The 18760-nt window shown below is 34.8% G+C and overlaps 1 protein-coding gene and 1 pseudogene across 4 annotated transcripts in view; both read right to left on the bottom strand.

The window, feature by feature from the left end:
- EXOC6 (exocyst complex component 6) overlaps positions 1 to 18760 on the bottom strand; it is a 205465-nt gene that overhangs the window by 43194 nt on the left and 143511 nt on the right. For all 4 annotated transcript variants that reach the window (XM_055334426.1, XM_055334428.1, XM_055334429.1 and 1 more), the window contains exon 19: positions 13587 to 13728. In XM_055334426.1, coding sequence (XP_055190401.1) covers positions 13587 to 13728 — 142 coding nt within the window. The remainder of the gene's footprint in view (positions 1 to 13586; positions 13729 to 18760) is intronic.
- On the bottom strand, positions 11824 to 12228 carry LOC129515534 (peptidyl-prolyl cis-trans isomerase NIMA-interacting 4-like; annotated as a pseudogene).

The raw sequence follows: 18760 nt of genomic DNA, 5'->3' as shown, positions 1-18760 counted from the left end.
GATGGGTCATAAAATCTTGTGTCTAGAAGAGATACTCTTTGAAATACCTCCACCAGTCCCCTGAAAACTTGGCTTAAAAGTCACTTAGTCCTTCATCTTATATTTTAGAAGAATTAAAAGTGAAATAACTTGTCCAGGATCATATAGTTAATTCAGATCTCCTAGCATTCACGCAGTTAACCTAGAATCTGATTATGTATTTAGTCTCTTACCTTTTATCTTATCTCTCACAAGAACCTAACCAATATGGAAATACAATTCACTCATTTATAGTTCCTAGGGCTTTTTCTCAAATTTTTTTTAGGGAAAGGAGACAATTTAGCAATCTGATAATCATCTGGTACTGAGGACATTTCTAATTATATACTATTCAATTTGTTCAAGAGCTTCATATTTTTTCCCTTACTTCTTTAAAACCAAAACTCAGTCAATCCTGTTGTTCCTATCTTCTGATACATCTTCAGCCTGAATCTGTCTCTACCTTTGTTCAAACTATTATCATTTCTTGCTTGGATGATAAAACACAGTCCTATCTGGTCTCCCTGCTTCCTCTCCATCCACTACTCCTAATGTGATTTATGTAAGATGTATATGTAGTTTGTGCGACATCATAGTTTAACATCTTTCAGTAGTTCCTATCACCTTCCCAATAAAACAAGACAAATAAGGTCCTTCATAAATCTGGTCTTTACCAATCTCTCCAGTCTCATCTCTTACCACTTTCCCTCAAGGCACCTCAAACACTTTCCGTATCAAACTACCTGTACTTGCTTGCATAAACCACAATCTCTTTCCACAGTATCTGCGATCCTTCTACCTGGAGCAGCCTTTCTCCTCTTCTTTTCCATCAGATAACTCTTACTTATCTTTCCATTCAATCATCACCCTCCGTGGAAGACTTCCATTATCCTGCGGGCTGGGTGAGTCTTCCTCTGTATTCTCACTACAATTTCCAGTGCACAGGCTAACTACACCACCCATTCTGCTAACTTATAATTGTTTATCTGCCTGGGTCTTCCCACCTGACCATGAACTCCCTGAGGGTAGAAAATATATTTTCACTTCTACATCCCTATCACCTAGCAAAATGCCTGAGATATAGTCAACAAAAGTTTCTTAAATAAATGCAAGGAAAATTGAACAAATGAACAAAGAAATTCTAAAAGGATGCTATCCAGTCCTGGTTATTGATATATTATGTAGTTTGCTGAATAGATCATGAATAGAGTTGTCCAACAGAACTTTATGCAATAACAGAAATGTTCTCTATCTCCAGTGAACTGAATTTTTAGTTAATTTAATACCCACACATGGCTTAATGCACTGTAAAGCTAGAACATACTATGTACATATATTGTATTTATTTCAAAATAACTGAGGATGGCTGAGAATATTCCTAATGTTTTCATCAATTAAAACTAAATTGTGAGTTCTTCCACTAAACAAGAAGCTTGTGAGAAGTAGAGATCATTTCTTTTACCTCTGTATAATCCATGTTTGGTGTATAGGAAATATTCAGGAAATAATGTTGAATGAATGAATAATAATACAAATCATTCATTTATATTAATATTGTCTAATGGTTTCAATAATTCTGGAGATATTGTTCAACCTTTGAAGTTTTAAAGAAATGAATACTAATTTGGGGGATGCCTTTAAGTACTGTCTCCAGATTCCCTCTTGGCTCATCTAGTTCCTTATTTTTTATATGATTTGTCATATTTGGGGTTTCTGTGTTTTTTTCTCTAGATTATCTTAAAAAAAAAAGATTGTATTTATTTATTGGAGACAGAGAGAAAACATGAGTGGTGGAAGGAGGGGCAGAGGGAGAGAGAGAAGCACTCTCTCTGCTGAACAGGGAGCCTGAATTGGGCACCATCCTGGGACCCTGAGATCATGACCTGAGCCAAAAGCAGACACTCAACCAATTGAGCCACCAGGTTACCCCTCTTAGGTCATCTTTTTATTATTTTTATTTAATAATGCCTACTCCCTATTACGATATCTATTTCTTTGTCATTTAACCATGTCAGGAAGTGTATTTTTAAAAAACACACATTGATCCTGGTCTTCCTATACAATATTTTAAAATATTTTTCAGGGAAAAAGAACAGTTTCTAGGCTTTCTAAAGTTTACTTTTAAACATATTTTATTTGTTTTTTTTATTTTTTTTATTTTTTATTTTTTTATTTATTTACGATAGTCATACAGAGAGAGAGAGAGAGGCAGAGGCACAGGCAGAGGGAGAAGCAGGCTCCATGCACCGGGAGCCTGACGTGGGATTCGATCCCAGGTCTCCAGGATCGCGCCCTGGTCCAAAGGCAGGCGCCAAACCGCTGCGCCACCCAGGGATCCCCTAAACATATTTTATTTGTAAGTAACCCACCATGGGGCTCAAACTTACAGCCCTGAGATCAAGAGCTGCATGCTCTACCAACTAAGCCAGCCAAATGCTGCTAGAGGTTTTTTGTTGTTGTTGTTGTTGTTGTTTTAATAAAGCTAATCTAAATCTTTGGGGTTTTTTTCCTCTTAATGGCCCAACTTGACCATTTTTTGAAAACAAAATCACTTCATGATCTACTCATTTCCTCTTATTTTCTTCTAGAATATGGAACTTAATAATAATAAGTGATCCAAAGTTTAAAAATACCCTAAAAGAAAAACTAGAAGGGAAGATGTCTGATCTTACTGGGAAGGTCTTTTAAAACAACAGAGTAAAACTACTATATAAGCCTAACTGGGAAGGAGACAAGTCTGAATTAATTTAGAAGAAACTGAAAGTGAAAAATAATACATGCTAATACATGACAAATATGACAAAAAACGTCTTCCAAATTGGCCATCTCCAAAGTTCTAAGAGAATAAAGAATATCTGTAGCCAAAGCCACGAGTTATTTGTATATATATAACAAAAAATTTTGCCCTCAGGATCTACATATAGATGTATAGGGTTTGGTATGGGGGTACAAAAACTGCTAAGAAGTCAGGCTGGAAGAGAGCACTTGGGTAACTCAGTTGGTTGAGCATCTGACACTTGATTTTGGCTCAGGTCATGATCTCAGGCTCCTGGGATTCAGACCAGAGCTGAGCTCCCTACTCAGTGGGGGAAGTCTCCTTCAGGATACTCTCTCCCCTTCTGCCCTTTAGGATTATCTCTGTCTCATATAAATAAATCTTTCTTTTTTTTTAAAAAAAAAAAGTCAGGCTTTAAGTATTTATCCTGGCATGAAAATATAAAATCTTCTCTGAAATTAAATACAGAGGGAATAAGTCCTTGAACAATCTTATCCTAGGCACAGTTATTTTTACTAAAAGCAGAGAATGTACATTATTTGGAAAACATCTACAAGAATATTTAGGATTGTCAGGGGTGGGTGGAAGCAGAAGAAAGGGTCATAAGAGCAAACAGACCAAAAGACTGACAAATGATTGAGAGAGAGAAAATGGGAAGGCTGGCCAGGCTAGTCTCAAGACTGCGGATAACAAGGGAGAGGTATATAAAATGGAATGACTTTGTAACTAAATAAATGACTGAAAATAAATATAGTAGTCTGCATATTAAAGAGATTCCTAATAATTCTATTTCTTGCTAGATCTGAAGATTTAAAGTAGCTAATTAGAACTTAAATTTTGGCTAGGCAAAGAAGGTGTTCCGTGTGCTCCAGATGTGTCGTTAGAAGGAATGATTAAGAGCACCATCTAGTGGTTTTTCTGGTGGTGAAGAACTCATGCCTACAAGTCCAGGGTCTTAGAAGTTTTGACTTTCAGACTTATATTGTTACATGTGATTGGGAGCAATTGGGATGTAAGCCTTTAGGACCAAATGTCCCATATAATGGCATCCAGTATATTATAAAATGAGATGTTAAAATATTGTTCTATGGTATATATCCACGTGATTCTCCCTGAATCCTTTTATTTGGAGATACAGTTCTTTTTTCAAGGTTAGAATTAGAGGCCCTGAGGTCAAAGCCACACACACACACACACACACACACACACACGCACACACACACACACAGTATCTATAAAGAGGCTTCATCCATTTTTGTAAGTGGGCTAAGGCTTTATTCAAAATGAAAAAGACCAAATACCTGGGTGGTTCAGTGGTTGAGCGTCTGCCTTCCACTCAGGGCACGTGATCCTGGGGTCCTGGGATGGAGTTCCACATCGGGCTCCCCACTGGGAGCCCGTTTCTCCCTCTCCTTCTGCCTATGTCTCTGCCTCTATCTGTGTCTCTCATGAATAAATAAAAATCTTAAGAAAAAAAACAAAACAAAAAAAAACAAGACCAAGGCCTTTATTTTTTTTTAAGATTTTATTTATTTTTTTCATGAGAGACACAGAGAGGCAGAGACACAGGCAGAGGGAGGAGAAGCAGGCTCCACGCAAGGGGCTCAACGTGGGAATCCAGGATCACGCCCTGAGCCAAAGGCAGACGCTCAACTGCTGAGCCACCCAGGCGTCCCAAGACCAAGGCCTTCACATCTAGAGATTCACCTATTCCTCAATAACTCACCACTGAAACAGAGACCAGTACTCTTCAACTTGGAGCTTTTCTAATATCTATGGATTTAAGATGTTAAACTCTTAGGAGTGGATAATCTCATCTGGATATTTATACAGAATGTATGGGAAAGGATTCTAGATCTATTTTTGGGTACTTCAACTCTTTCTGATTGCCTAATGCTCTGGAAATATTCTGTATTTTGTTAGTGATGTAAAAGATTTCTGAGATACCTTTATAAAAACCTAAGAGGACATTTTGATCTTTTCCTCTATGTATTTGCATTTACAAGGAAGCAATATTGGGGCCCAATACCGAACAATGTGTTTAATAAGCATAAAACAAAATCACACATTAAGATTTAGAACATCTGCTTCACACCAAGTGTGGCAAATGCTCTTCTAACTAAGAAGCAATTTCTCTTGAAGTTATACAAAGTCTATTATAGGATCAAAGGTTCCATGCAGTTTTCAGAGGTGGCTACATTTGCAATTCCAAATGGATGCCTTCCTGACTTCTCTAATCAGGTAGCTATAGTAGCATTTTGATTATATGATCAAGTTAATCAAAAGTATCCGCTTTATTCATACATAGACTCTACCTTGTATTCTTAATCTATACAGCTTTTTATTTAAATTAGGTCTATTTCTTATACTTACTCAAAGTACCCTATACTTCTATAGAATTTAACAATTTACAGTCATATTTACTAGTGCAATTATCTAACGATTGCTTCCCCTGGGCTTAAACCCCAAGACAGTGACAACCTTTTCTGTTTACCACTATATTGCTTAAATACCAAACACATAATAGATAAGAAGGAATTAATGTATGAATTCAAAGCCCCACTTTTGTTTGCCTTAAAAATTTTACTGCCTCCCAATCGTAAACCAGCATGCACCTTGGAAATTATCAATTCCATATCCCATATTTACAGGAAAAACAGAGGCTTCTCGATTGCTGAATGGTTTGTCCAAAGCCACTTGCCCAAAATACAGGCAGTCAGGATTAGAACCATCGTTTCAGCTTCCTGACATATGTTCAGATCATCTTAAGACTGATTTGAAAGAAATTTTTTAAGAAGTTTACATAAAGGGGCACCTGGCTGATTCAGTCAGTGGAATGTGTGTCTCTTGATCTCAGGATTGAATTCAAGCCCACACTGGGTGTAGAGATTACTTTAAAAATAAAATAAAATCTTAAAAAAAAAGTTCTACATAAGTTCATATGATTCTACATTCCTGAACTCAGACATTCTTTTTTTTTTTTTTTTTTTTTAAGATTTTTATCCATCTATTCATGAGAGATACAGAGAGAGAGAAGCAGAGACACAAGCAGAGAGAGAAGCAGGCTCCATGCAGGGAGCCCGATGCAGGACTCGATCCCGGGTCTCCAGGATCAGGCCCCGGGCCGAAGGCAGGCGCTAAACTGCTGAGCCACCCAGGGATCCCCATTCATGAACTCAGACCTTCTATCAAGTTTGGCCTACTATGGGTTAAAAAAGAAAACGATCCAAAGAAAAATGACCAAAGGGTAGTAAAAAAACAATCCCTTAAGAATATATTAAAGAAACTTTAACTCTTTAAAACAGGTATGATTTAAGGGGTTATTTAAACATAGTTATCAAATATGAGAAGAATTTTTATAAATGATCTATTATGTCTGCATCAAAATCTTAAACAGTCCTGAGTTCGCCTTAACTTTTTGACAACAAAGGCAGAACTCTAGAAGAGACAATTGTAAATTATAGAGACTTCCTAATTAATTTGTTCATTTTTCAACAAGTATGCTGTAAACATAGCATTCTATGAGGTGCCTACAATTATAAATTCTATGTTGAATATTATTATCTATCCTGGAAGTTAAATCTTTTTCTTCTCTGTCCCGCTTCCCTTTCCTTCCTCTCTCTCTCCCTCTTCTCTCCCTTTTCACACCTGCCCCCAGTCCCTGAATCATGAGATGCATTCTCTAGGTCTCATCTGTGTGATTCTAACCATCTTAATCGTGTCAAATTGTACCTTTACTTACTCAATAACTTTATGTATTTTCTCCTCCAAAATGTCTGCAATCCAACCTCTTCTCTTCATTACCACTGCCCAAAAGTCAAGCTCTTTTTATCCTTCACAAAAAAGTTCTATAATCTTTATCAGGTTTGCCTACTTGCAGTATCTCATTTCAGTTCAATTTCCACCTGACACAGAGTTAACTTTCTATGACAGATTTCATCATATCATAGTCCTGATTAAAAAGTTATAGCGGTGGGCAGCCCGGGTGGCTCAGCAGTTTAGTGCCACCTTCAGACCAGGGAGGGCATGATCCAAGACCCGGGATGGAGTCCCATGTTGGGTTCCGTGCATGGAGCCTGCTTCTCCCTCTGCCTGTGTCTCTGCCTCTCTCTCTCTCTCTTTCTGTGTCTCTTGTGAGTAAATAAATAAAATATTAAAAAAAAAGTTAAACTGGCTATTGCTCATTAAATAAAGTTCAAGTATTAGGAGTCTAACTTTTTCCAGTCATATCTTGTAATGCTTTCATCATGCATCTCGTAGTTGAGCCACAGAAGACTGAAGAATCCCCAAGCATTCTCTCACCATAGTGCTTTTGTCTAGGTCATTCCCTCTACTCAGAATGCCCTTCCCTGCTTTTGATGAAATCTTATCCATCCTTTAAGGCCCAGTTCAAATTTCACTTCGATTACAGTCAATCTTCTCAACCCCATGGAATAAAGAGTTGTTCCCTCTCTACTACAAGTAATATATACTTATATAAAGAGTTGTTATTTAAAAAAAGAACTGTTATGTTCTAGTATAGTTATTTACATGTCTGCCTCTTCCCAACCAACCAGACTATGAGATCTTTGAAGCTTGTTTCAACCTGGATTTCCCTGTATATACCAGATAATAGGTTCTCATTAAACATTTAAATAAATGAATCTTCCTATGAATCATTTGACCTTACATGGGAAAAATTCAGTTGCAGACTGAAATTTTAGCTTAAGCCAGTTTAACTTACAAGTATGTGTGTCATAAGGAATACCAGCAAAAATTGTTTAAAAAAACAAGTGAGCACATAGATGGATCAGTGCTAATTCTTTCGCCATCAGAAAAATAAAACAAAAACTAAAAGTACATGGTTGAATGTCAGAAACAAAATTATTTCCATCTACCCATCTTCTGAACTTCAGTGAGATGTCCTGTTTCTACCTGTAGATTGACATTCTAAGGCCTAAAAAAATATATGTATAATGTTTTCACAAAGCAATGATGATGGAAAAATAAACATTCTGCTTTCTGATCAAACCCAATTAAAGGAAAATCTAACTTAGAATAAAGGCCATTTTTAAAAAAGTTTTTAATTTATTTATGAGAGAGAGAGAGCACATGTAGGGGGAGGAGCAGAGCGAGAGGGAGAAGCAGACTCCCTGCCAAGCAGGGAGCCTGACATGGGGCACGATCCCAGGACCCTGAGATCATGACCTGAGTTGAAGACAGACTCTTAACTGACTGAGCCACCTCATAATAAAGGTCATTCTTTAAAAAAAAAAAAAAAAAAAAAAAAGGTCATTCTTGATGTTAGTATTTCATGTTCATCTCCTATTGCTTAAATTCGTTGACTTAAGCCTTTCTTAACTTGCCCAGGATCTGTGGTGGTTCATGGTCTCTAATTCCTAACCCCTGCTACCTGATTTCCTTGGGCTCTGGATCTCTTGTGAGTATAACACAGACTAGTAAAATTTTATGTTAATCTCAAGAATGAGTCACAGTCTTTTAAGTAATGATTTCTGGGCCTCTTGAAGAGAAAGTAATTATTATGAAACAATATGAGTTTATAAAGAATCAGAGTAATAATTTTCTTCTTTTAAAGGGTAGACTGGTTGATAAGAAAAATCTAATGGCCATTATTATGCCCATATGCCAGCAAAGCATCTGACAAACTTGCTTATTACTTTGAACAAAACCATGAACTAGATTCAATTAGGGAATTAGTAACTGGCTGAAAAAAAACTCTTAAGATACGCATAAAATTCTGAATAATGGATCTAAGTCAATACAAAGGGAAAGTCCGTATAATGTGGTACTCAAATTTTACCCATAAAATTCTGAATAATGGATCTAAGTCAATACAAAGGGAAAGTCCATATAATGTGGTACTCAAACTTTACTGTGCATCAAAATCACCTTGGGTGTCTGGTGCCCAGAGTTCCCAATTCAGCAGATGAGACCCAAGAATTCACATTTCTAATAAGTTCCCAGGTCCTCATCTGAGGATCAGGTTTTGAGAACCACTGATTTACTCTATCTCATGATATGGATATAAGGTTTTGTTCAATGTTTTGCTAGTAACCCTGTTAAATATGTAAAAAGCATGATTACAAATCTGCAGTTGATACTAAATTTTGATATAAAAAGACCTCAATAGATTAGCTGTGAAACAAATCTTAAATTTACAGGATAGATGCCTGGGTGGCTCAGCAGTTAAGCATCTGCCTTCCACTCAGGGCATGATCCTGGAGTCCTGGGATCGAGTTCCACATCAGGCTCCCTGCATGGAGCCTGCTCCTCCCTCTGTCTATGTCTCTTCCCCCTCCCCCTCTCTCTGTGTCTTTCATGAATAAATAAATAAAATATTTTTTAAAAATTTACTATGGATAACTTTAAAATCCCAAAACAAAAACCAACTATACAAATATAGGATAAGATAAACAGAGCTTAACAATTACAATCACATGCACACACAAGAGACAGACAAAGATACACAGGTTTTAGAAGACTACAGCTTCAATGATTTGAGAATATACTCTAGTAACCAAAAAAGGTAATAATAGTTTGGGCTTTGGTAATAAAGTATAGGCTATGGAACAATGTATTTGATAGTTCAACTGCAGATTATACTGGTTCCCCCATACCTGAGTATCTCTGTAGTCAACTTTGGATATTAGACATTAAACAGAAGGTAGTCAAACCAGTTTATTCAAAGAAGAACTATGGATCTAAAATCACATCACATGAGAACAGTAAGAGGAATTGTTGATGTCTGGCCTTCAGATGATTTGGAAGGATATAAGAGCAGTTTTCATATATTTGGTTTTCATCCATAATTGCTTGTGGATGAAAATTTGTTTTCCTCTGTATGACCCTAAGCAGAACTGCCACATACAGACTGCATCAGACATCTTACTACATATGGGTCTCTAGCTGAGGAGAAGAGAGGGTCGCAAGAGAAGGGCTGACATCTAGACTACATTTCACTTGATAAACCATGTGAGGGGGTTGAGTCCACCTGAAAAAAAGGTGAACTTTTTCTAATTCATATAAAACAGACAACTCTAGGGATCCCTGGGTGGCGCAGCGGTTTGGCGCCTGCCTTTGGCCCAGGGCGCGATCCTGGAGACCCGGGATCGAATCCCACGTTGGGCTCCCGGTGCATGGAGCCTGCTTCTCCCTCTGCCTGTGTCTCTGCCTCTCTCTCTCTCTCTATCATAAATAAATAAACATTTAAAAAAAAAAAAAAACAGACAACTCTAAATGGCTTTTTCCTTTTAGTAGGGGCACCATTTCTAATTTGCACAAAGACAGTGGTGACTATAGCTAAGGTAGAACTAGCTAAATAAAGAGAAATTTAGAGGAAGTGATTTCACCTCATTGGAAGAAATTGATAGAGTGATACATTATATGGAAACACATTTTCTGAAGAGTAGTTAATCCCCAAATTGGATGTTCAAGTACTAGCTGGACAACTACTTGGCACGGTTATTTAGAAAGGATTTCAAGGCAGAGGAGTATGTATATGTTTATTATCAGGTAAGTGGTGAAACTCAATGATCTTTTAGCTTTTAGGACTCTACATTTGAATTATCTACCTATCTTCTCCATATCCCAGTTGATTCCTGTGGTATTCAGACCCTTTTCTTCACAAATTTATGATGCATTTTAGCCTTCCTCCTACCTAGCCAAATTCCTCTTCTCCTTTCCCTGCTCCAAAATATAGAAAGCATACATACTGCATCAATACTGAAAATAAACTTTGTATTTTAAAAAACTGCTTTCAGGGTGCCAGGCTGGCTCAGTTGGTAGAGCATGTAACTCTTTATCTCCGGGTTGTGGGTTAGAGCACACTGGGTATAGAGACTACTGAAAAATAAAACCTTAAATTAAAAAAAAAAAATCCCGATTAAAAAAATAAAAATATCATTTATTTTATTTTTTTTAGATTTTATTTATTTATTTATTTATTTATTTATTTATTTATTTATTTATTTATTTATGACAGACATAGGAAGGGGGGGGGCAGAGACACAGGAGGAGGGAGAAGCAGGCTCCATGCTGAGAGCCCAACGTGGGACTTGATCCCAGGACTCCAGGATTGCGCCCTGGGCCAAAGGCAGGTGCTAAACTGCTGAGCTACCCAGGGATCCCCAAAAATACTATTTAAAATAAGATGCAAATTTAATTCTCTAAAAATATTCAATAAAAAAAGCTAAGTTTCATTTTTAAGTGATTTATGAATCAGTCACTAAATTCATGATAAGGGGTAGAGTTCTTTTGCACCAGAAAGATAGTGGAATAAACATGGAAAATAAAATATTGGTTTACGTTTCTTCAGTTAGTACTGAATGCATGATACTATATTAAGTGAGTAATGATTAAATAATAACATGATAAGTGTTAAGGAGCAGAGTGAATCGTAGGCCTAATCTTAAAGGAAGCTGAGTTATCTTGTGTGGTTTTCTTTGAATCCTGGTCTCTCCCTTCCCATATCTATAGTGCCTAAACCTTGGCTCCCATCAGGCTAATAAGGTTTACCCTTCTTGTACTTAAACCTAGATTTCCTGAGTTATGGCTCATCCTTAGGACCTCTCTTTTCTTGGTCTCTTCCAAGAGAAGAGTGCTTCAAAAAAAATCAGCATTTTAAAAGCAGCCTTTAATAACTCCACCCAAATAAGTTAACTAAAGGTAGAAACTATCTATGGAAGGATAGAGAAGCAAATATTTTGTTGAGCACAGCTAGACTAGCCTTTTATGGAGAGGGAAGACAACACAGAAGATCTAGATACCTAGAGCTGACTAGCCAAACAGTAATTTCCATTTTTGAACAAAACACCTGAGAAGATACAACCAAATGCCAATAAAGTATTCAGCCACCTAATTATTTTGAAAACACATTAACGATGTAATAATACAAAATACCTCAAGCAATATTTATGTAAGATGTTTACATATGTAATGTCATACTGCAATGATCTTAAGACAAACTTTATAGAACTTACCAAAAAAAATCAGTTTCAAACTATTTTTTTTTTTTAGTCTTTCATACCATTTTATTTTCTCCCTTCAACCATAATAATATGATATCCAAATTTTGTCCTAATTGGAGGGTCGGTAAACACAGGCTTATCTGGCCCACTTGCAGGCAAGGCAGATGCTGCTTCTTAAAATGGTCCCATCATGGAACCTCTGGTCATCCAACCCAAGTCGCCCCCTTGCCTGGCTTTATCTTCACTATACTGTGTGGCCACTTCATTGAATCTCATTCCAGACTTTAACTTTTCCATGGCTTCCATGATTTTCCCATGTTTTTCACACAGAATGTGTCTAACCTTTATTGTATTACCACCACCTTTGGGACCCTGGGCCTTCTTGTCAGAACTGTCACTCCCGGAGGCAGCTCCCCCTTTCCCCCCTTTCCTGGAACCGCTCTTTTCCTTGGGCAGCATCTCTGAAAACTGCCTCAAACTATTTATAGAATGGAATAACAATTATTTTGAGCTTAGAAATTTGTAAAAAAAAAAAAAAAGGTATTATTTTGATAAATATTTAAAAAATAAAAAATACCATTTTTAAATGATAGCTGTATTTTGAGAAAGATATATAATAAAGGGCTTTCTTTTCTTTTTTCTTCCCCTCCCCTTCCCTCCCCTCCCCTCTCCTTTCCTTTAACCAAACTAGCTAAGAAAAGTTTTCTAACGAGAGGAAACAGAAATGCTTCCTAGGAAAAGAAAATAAATCCTCTTCCCTAAGGAAAAACTTCCTTTTCCTTTGTAAATAAGCATTTCTTTTTTTTTTTTCTTAAGAAATAGGTAAGTTTTTAAAAACTTCGGACTTATTTTTTTTGCTCAGCAAACTGATCTTGATCAAATAGCTTAGATAATTATTCATTTTAATATGAACTCTGTTTTCCCTAGTAGAATGCCTTATACACAGTGGACAGATATTTTATATTTGTTGAAAAATTACCAGTCACTCTTGCTTCAGTTCCAAGTTGCTGACATTTTCAATGTCTTTCATACAGAATATATTATTGTAATATTTGTCTCAGACAGACATTTTATAATCCTTCTTGTCCCCCACTGATTTTCAATTTATCAACAGTGGTGCCTGACTCCACTGTCAACCAGGGATTTTCATCATTTAATTATTTAAAGAGCTATAACTTAATGGTGATAAAACCCAAATCCAGAAGTATATATTACAAAGCTAATAACCAAACAGCATATCCAGTTTTGAAGCAGACTGGCTAATGTCTGCTCATCTCTTACCTAAAGAAAACAGAATGGAATTACAGAGAGATTATAGAATCTGCTCAGCTCTTACCTAAAGAAAACAGTGAAAAACAATGGCAAAGGTAAAGGCTTAAGAAATCGAGGGGGAATGAGAACCAAAAATTCAGAATTCAAAAGAAGCTTTGTTTGGAATGCAGGGTCCTAAAATTATCCCTGCAGCAAGTATCCAAAAAGCTACCTATCCAGAAAGTAAGTTGACAAAGTTAGAATGATTTCAGCCATTGATGACCAGTATTTAGAGTGTCCTGGCAAGAATGACCAGAAAAAGGAATAAGGAGAAAAATGAATCATCTTTTCAATTATCCTAGTCTGTATAGAACCACTTCAGTGCTTCTGGAGTGCTAGAGCCCTTAAACTGAAACTGAGATATTTTTCTTGAAAGAAACTGCTTCAAAGGCTGAAAATTTCACTGATTCAGGTCTTTTCCCTCTTTTCTGAGTCATCCTTTTATGTGCCATTTTTTTCCCACATAATTTAAATATAGATTCCTAGAAATGCATGAGATTTAATAAGGTACTTACATTCACACTGTATGACATCTAAATTAAACTGCTGAACAGCTCCCATGCTTATCTGTTTTAACTCACTGTCCAATAGCATCTGCATTAAGGATGTTGACAGATGCTGGCAGGCTGACATGCAAGCAGTCTGAGCAACTTTCCCCTGTTTAAAACAAATATTAAAACCAAAACATAAATAAATAAACAAACATAGAAATACACCACAAAGTATCAGAAAAATTATATATCTGACATTCTTTTTATTGTCTTCTTGGGGGTACAACAGTGATCAACTGGCCTTTCTATTTCTGTATTCTAAGCAGCTATACTTTTTAGCATAAGAATTAAAAATTATATTCTTGTTTACCTGTCCTTCTTAGAACATAAATATCATTAAAGTTCTAATTGTACCCAGGAAAATCAAAAGACAAGTAAAAAATCCATGAATTATTATGTTAGATCTCTTGAAATGTCCCAAGTATTTTTAAAAGTGCACGTTAAAATATGACATTTATGACATAAAATAATTATATTGACAGAACATTTTATTCATATGATGTTCTTTAAACTCTGCTTTATATAATCAAGTCAGAATAAAGTTAATAAGCAATATAATTTATTTTCATTTAAACTGTACCTAAAATTAAAAATATATTTTAAATCATAAGTTCTTCTAGTTAGAACACTGGTTTGTAGCATAGCTTCAATTAGCTGGAGGGGAGAGGAGCTTGCCTACCAATATGATTTCAAAATCATCTACAGATCTACATTTAGTTTTTAAATCATCTGATTATTTAGAAGTATGTGGTTAAATAACTACAAATACTTGTGTTTTTCTTTCACTATATATAACATTATAAAATATTTTATACTACAGTAAGCTCCTAAAAACTACATAAATTTTCACTGATAGTCTTAAGGCTATATTTTCTTAAAAATTATAATTTCTAGTATTTAGTCTCTAGATTACAAAGCTGAATCACACAACATCACTTTTAGTATAAACTGTTAATCTAAACGGATTCTGTATTCCAATTAAAAGTTTAAAATATTATAAAGACTCTTTCATGTACAGTTTTCTAGTGTAACACTGCTCCTAGTATTGCTCTCTTCAACCTACAACCATGTGACTTGGTGATGGATTGACTTCTGTGATAGGATTCAAAGATCTATAAATATGGTCAAAAATAATAACTTTTGGAAAATGTGTCATGTTTTGCCTCATTTGCATTAATAAATATTTACTCAATGCTATTTGATAATTATGTTTTTTACTACTTTCAAAAAGGCCAATAAAGCTACAAAATGATGTAAAAATCTAAACATAAATGTTTCACTAAATTGGTACAGAAATGTTTACAGAGTTGATCTGTTAGAAAAGAACATAACTATATTTTAAGATGTTTATTAGAACGTTTGTTCATTAAACTACACATTTAAAGTCAGACTAGAAATGAAGCAGCTTTTATGAATATGTCTTTAGCATTCAGAAACTTAGCAGTGAAAAACTATCTGAAATGGAATCTTAATTTCTTAATCAAAAACTTTAGAGATAAAAGCCAATGCAAACAATATATTTGACAGATACTGATGAACTGCCAAAAAAGAATGTAACAAACAATGCAAAACCCAGCATGCTTCAAGATCCCTCAAACCCAAGAGGAATTAGTCTGGGAGACATGCAGCTCCATTCCTCAAGCACCATATCAATATGAATGGGAGGGGAACAAAAACATAGAAAAAGGAGAAATCAATGACATGTCATTTAATTACATATAGTAGGCTTGAAAAATACTTAATGGAAATGTAATTTTGACCTAATGGAACAACTACTGCATTTTAGTTTCATGTACTCCATCCATTCAGCTCCATGTCCTACTTACGTTGCGCCCCTGTAATATACCAACTGCAAAAGATTAATAAATTGCCCCCTATAATTATTATTATATTCATTTCAAAAGTAAACACACTGCACAATTTTAGTAATATAATTTTAAGGTGATCTTTAAAATTCAACATGGGTTCAGATGCTAGAAGTGACTATATAACCACAGTACTGGAGCCAAAAATGATGGTAAGAGTACAGAAATACAGACTGTTCCATAATCTTGGTGGAAATAGGTAATGAAAACACACACACACACACATATACATGTGTGCGCGAGCAAATTTAGCTTTTTGCTTAAACAACATATATGATAATAAAACCCTAACACCAAATTTCTTCTGAAATGCATATTAAATACAGGCTTATTGTTCTCAAAGATATAAGATTAAAATATTTCTTATATTTTATGAATTTTCAAATGAAAAAAATGTTTTTCAAATGAAATAAAGTCTTTCTAAAGCCCCAAATTAAAGTTACTATCAAAGGTTTGAATTCTTTAAATATTTAAAAAGTTATATTCTATAAAATAATACATTTTTAACATGTTTACTTCCTATCTATAAAATATGCACAAATATCCTTAAGTTCATCTATGACTTATATTTAGAGAGAACATTTTTAAGTTTCAAATATTTGCTAATCCAAAAAACACCTTCGGCAATTCATTTCTGATGCCTATAGCCCTTGGCACACTTTAGTATAACCAGAACACCCCTTTCTGAACATTATTATTACTATTATTGTGGACATTCTTAATATTATCATTTTATAGAAAAGTAATCTAAGTGCGTTTGCAACTATCTTTAAAAACTAGCCTTTTTCATTAGAAATGCTGTTTTTTAACAAAGCCAAAATAATGAATAAATTTCAAGCACGTAGGAATTTCTGCAGCCTTCATCTGAAAAATTAATTGCAACTACTATTAACATTTTCTTTCTCTTTAACACAAAGTTCAATAAGTAAAAACACCTGCCAAACTTTTAAAGGTAACTCCTTTTTTACCCTCCTCTAACATTTTGCTGAAAAACAACTTGCAAAGAGAGAAAACCCTTAGACAAACTTCTTAGATTTCAAAGGAACTTGTAAAAGAGAATCTGCTGACATATTAGATCCTTTTTGCATTACCCCAAAGCTTTTCTTCTAAGAACAATTGTGGTAAGGAGACATTTGGCTCCTAGGAAATTCCCAAAGGGTCAACCATATGCATCCTTCCATGGCACCTTCACAGTGCTGCTTTCTAGATCCATGTCTCAAAAGCAGCTTTCATCATTTACTTGTGTGTCAGTCAATATGATTTATGGACTGCATTCAACAAAGTCAAAGCATATAGAATGAGAAATATGACTACAATCTGCTAATTTGTTTTGTATTGAGCCACTTAAGAGTCAAAGACCTGATGTCAGACTCAGACCAGCAACACAATTAACCAGTCGGTGACAGATTCATCCATCCTCCCTGCCAGGCTGTGCCAATCAAAGACAGCATGAGGCGACATTTGGTGAAATCAGTAAGAAAACTCATTCTCTAAGCAACCTATGTGAGACCTTGATTGACACTTTTTGAATTTAGTTTGTGGAACACAGCCACTCTCTACCCTATAGTCCCTCACTGCAAGCTGTGAAATAAAGCTTTTAATGCCAATCACAGGAACAATAAACCACAAACCACTAACCCTCAGTTTAAAAGGACTCAAGAAAACACATCTGTTTGTATGTCAAGCCAAATTTCTAAAATAATTTACTATTATAGATTAGGATAAAGATACTCCATTTCCTTTGAAACACCACAAAATGACATGGTAACAAAAATACAACAGATTTTATTAGATTTTGGCTCAAAACTGTTTTGGTTTCAAAGTAATATTTTGATAGACCTACTCATAACAATAGAAGAAATGTAGAATACTTAAAAACTAATTTGACACATTTAAATTTTCATTTGAAGTTTTTATTTCTGTCTCACCATTCTCTTATTTCAAAGATCTAATAAAAAAAGAAAGGTTTGATTTCAACAGTAATTATTTGAAACCATTTTTCAATACTACTTTCATTCTTTCTCAACCACATTTAACATAAAAATGTGCTCTTGAAATCACAACCATTCTTTCTGCATTGGTCTCCCTTCCTTATTGATCCCAGGAGAATCCACTTTACTTTATTTATATTCCCACAAAAGGTCAACTTTGCACAATAAACTACTTTTTTATTTAAGTAAAAAGAAATATATAGACTCAAAAATATTGTGCATTGCATTTATTCTTTAAATTGGTAACAGATTTTGTTTTAAAAGGTTATGTAACTTGTCAGAAAAATCTGGAAAACAAAACAATGGTCAATTTGAATATTAAATCTAACACTGGCAAAAGAACTTATTAATTAATTCTGATTCTGTACGGTGTTTTACAATTATTTGTTATTAATTTTTTAAGCTATTTAAATTAAAGTGGTATAATAGTGCCATAATATTCAAACTCACTGCCTCTCAGTTTGCTACATAAATTCCACTTAAGACGATGAAATAGTGTTTTCAGAGTTAAAGCAAAAGAGAAAGGGAAGCATTGATGAACTGGTCAGTCTCCCAAAGGCCAACAATGTATTTAGCCTTTTTTAAGACAAATAGTTTGACTAAGAGAGTGAGGTCTTTCATCAAATGTGAAGTAAACACTAAAATTAGAAACAATTTCCTAACTGATATATGAAAAAAGATGCCTAGTTAAAAAGTAGGTATTTTAACTTACGAAACTTATTATACCTTCTGTTTTTATATAAAAACCATTACAGTAAAAAAAACTATTACAGTTTTATTATATAAAACTACATCTTGCTCTTATGTTAATTAATTTTTAATTTAAATTATTTTAATAATATGTTAAAAAGTCCTGATTAAATAAGTCAGGAAAAAACATACCTAAAACATTAGTATAAAATATGAAAATTTCCCTAAAATGACTTCACAAATGCACAAAGATTCTCTTTTCTAGTAAAATAGGCTTCTGGCTGAACACTCTTAACACTGACATATGTAACACTGAAGTGTCTCATTCCCAATACAGAATGGATGAGTTATAAAGGTTTAAATATCAAGATGAATTCCTTCAGTGAGTTTTAATAACAATTTTAACACTATCTTGAAGATAGATTTTTGAGATTATGCCAAAAACATTCATAGGTCTATCGAAATACACCCAACTCTAAACACCTTCAACATTCTCCAAAATACCTCTTTTAGACTTCTATATTCCTCTCATACTCTTTCTGTCATTTGACTCAGGTCCAGGTCATGATCCCTGAGTCCTGGCATCAAGTCC

This window comes from Nyctereutes procyonoides, unplaced genomic scaffold, assembly GCF_905146905.1.
Source record: "Nyctereutes procyonoides isolate TBG_1078 unplaced genomic scaffold, NYPRO_anot_genome, whole genome shotgun sequence".
NCBI lineage: Eukaryota > Metazoa > Chordata > Mammalia > Carnivora > Canidae > Nyctereutes > Nyctereutes procyonoides.
Note: the sequence above shows the minus strand (reverse complement) of the source record. Positions and strands in the feature narration are given on the sequence as shown.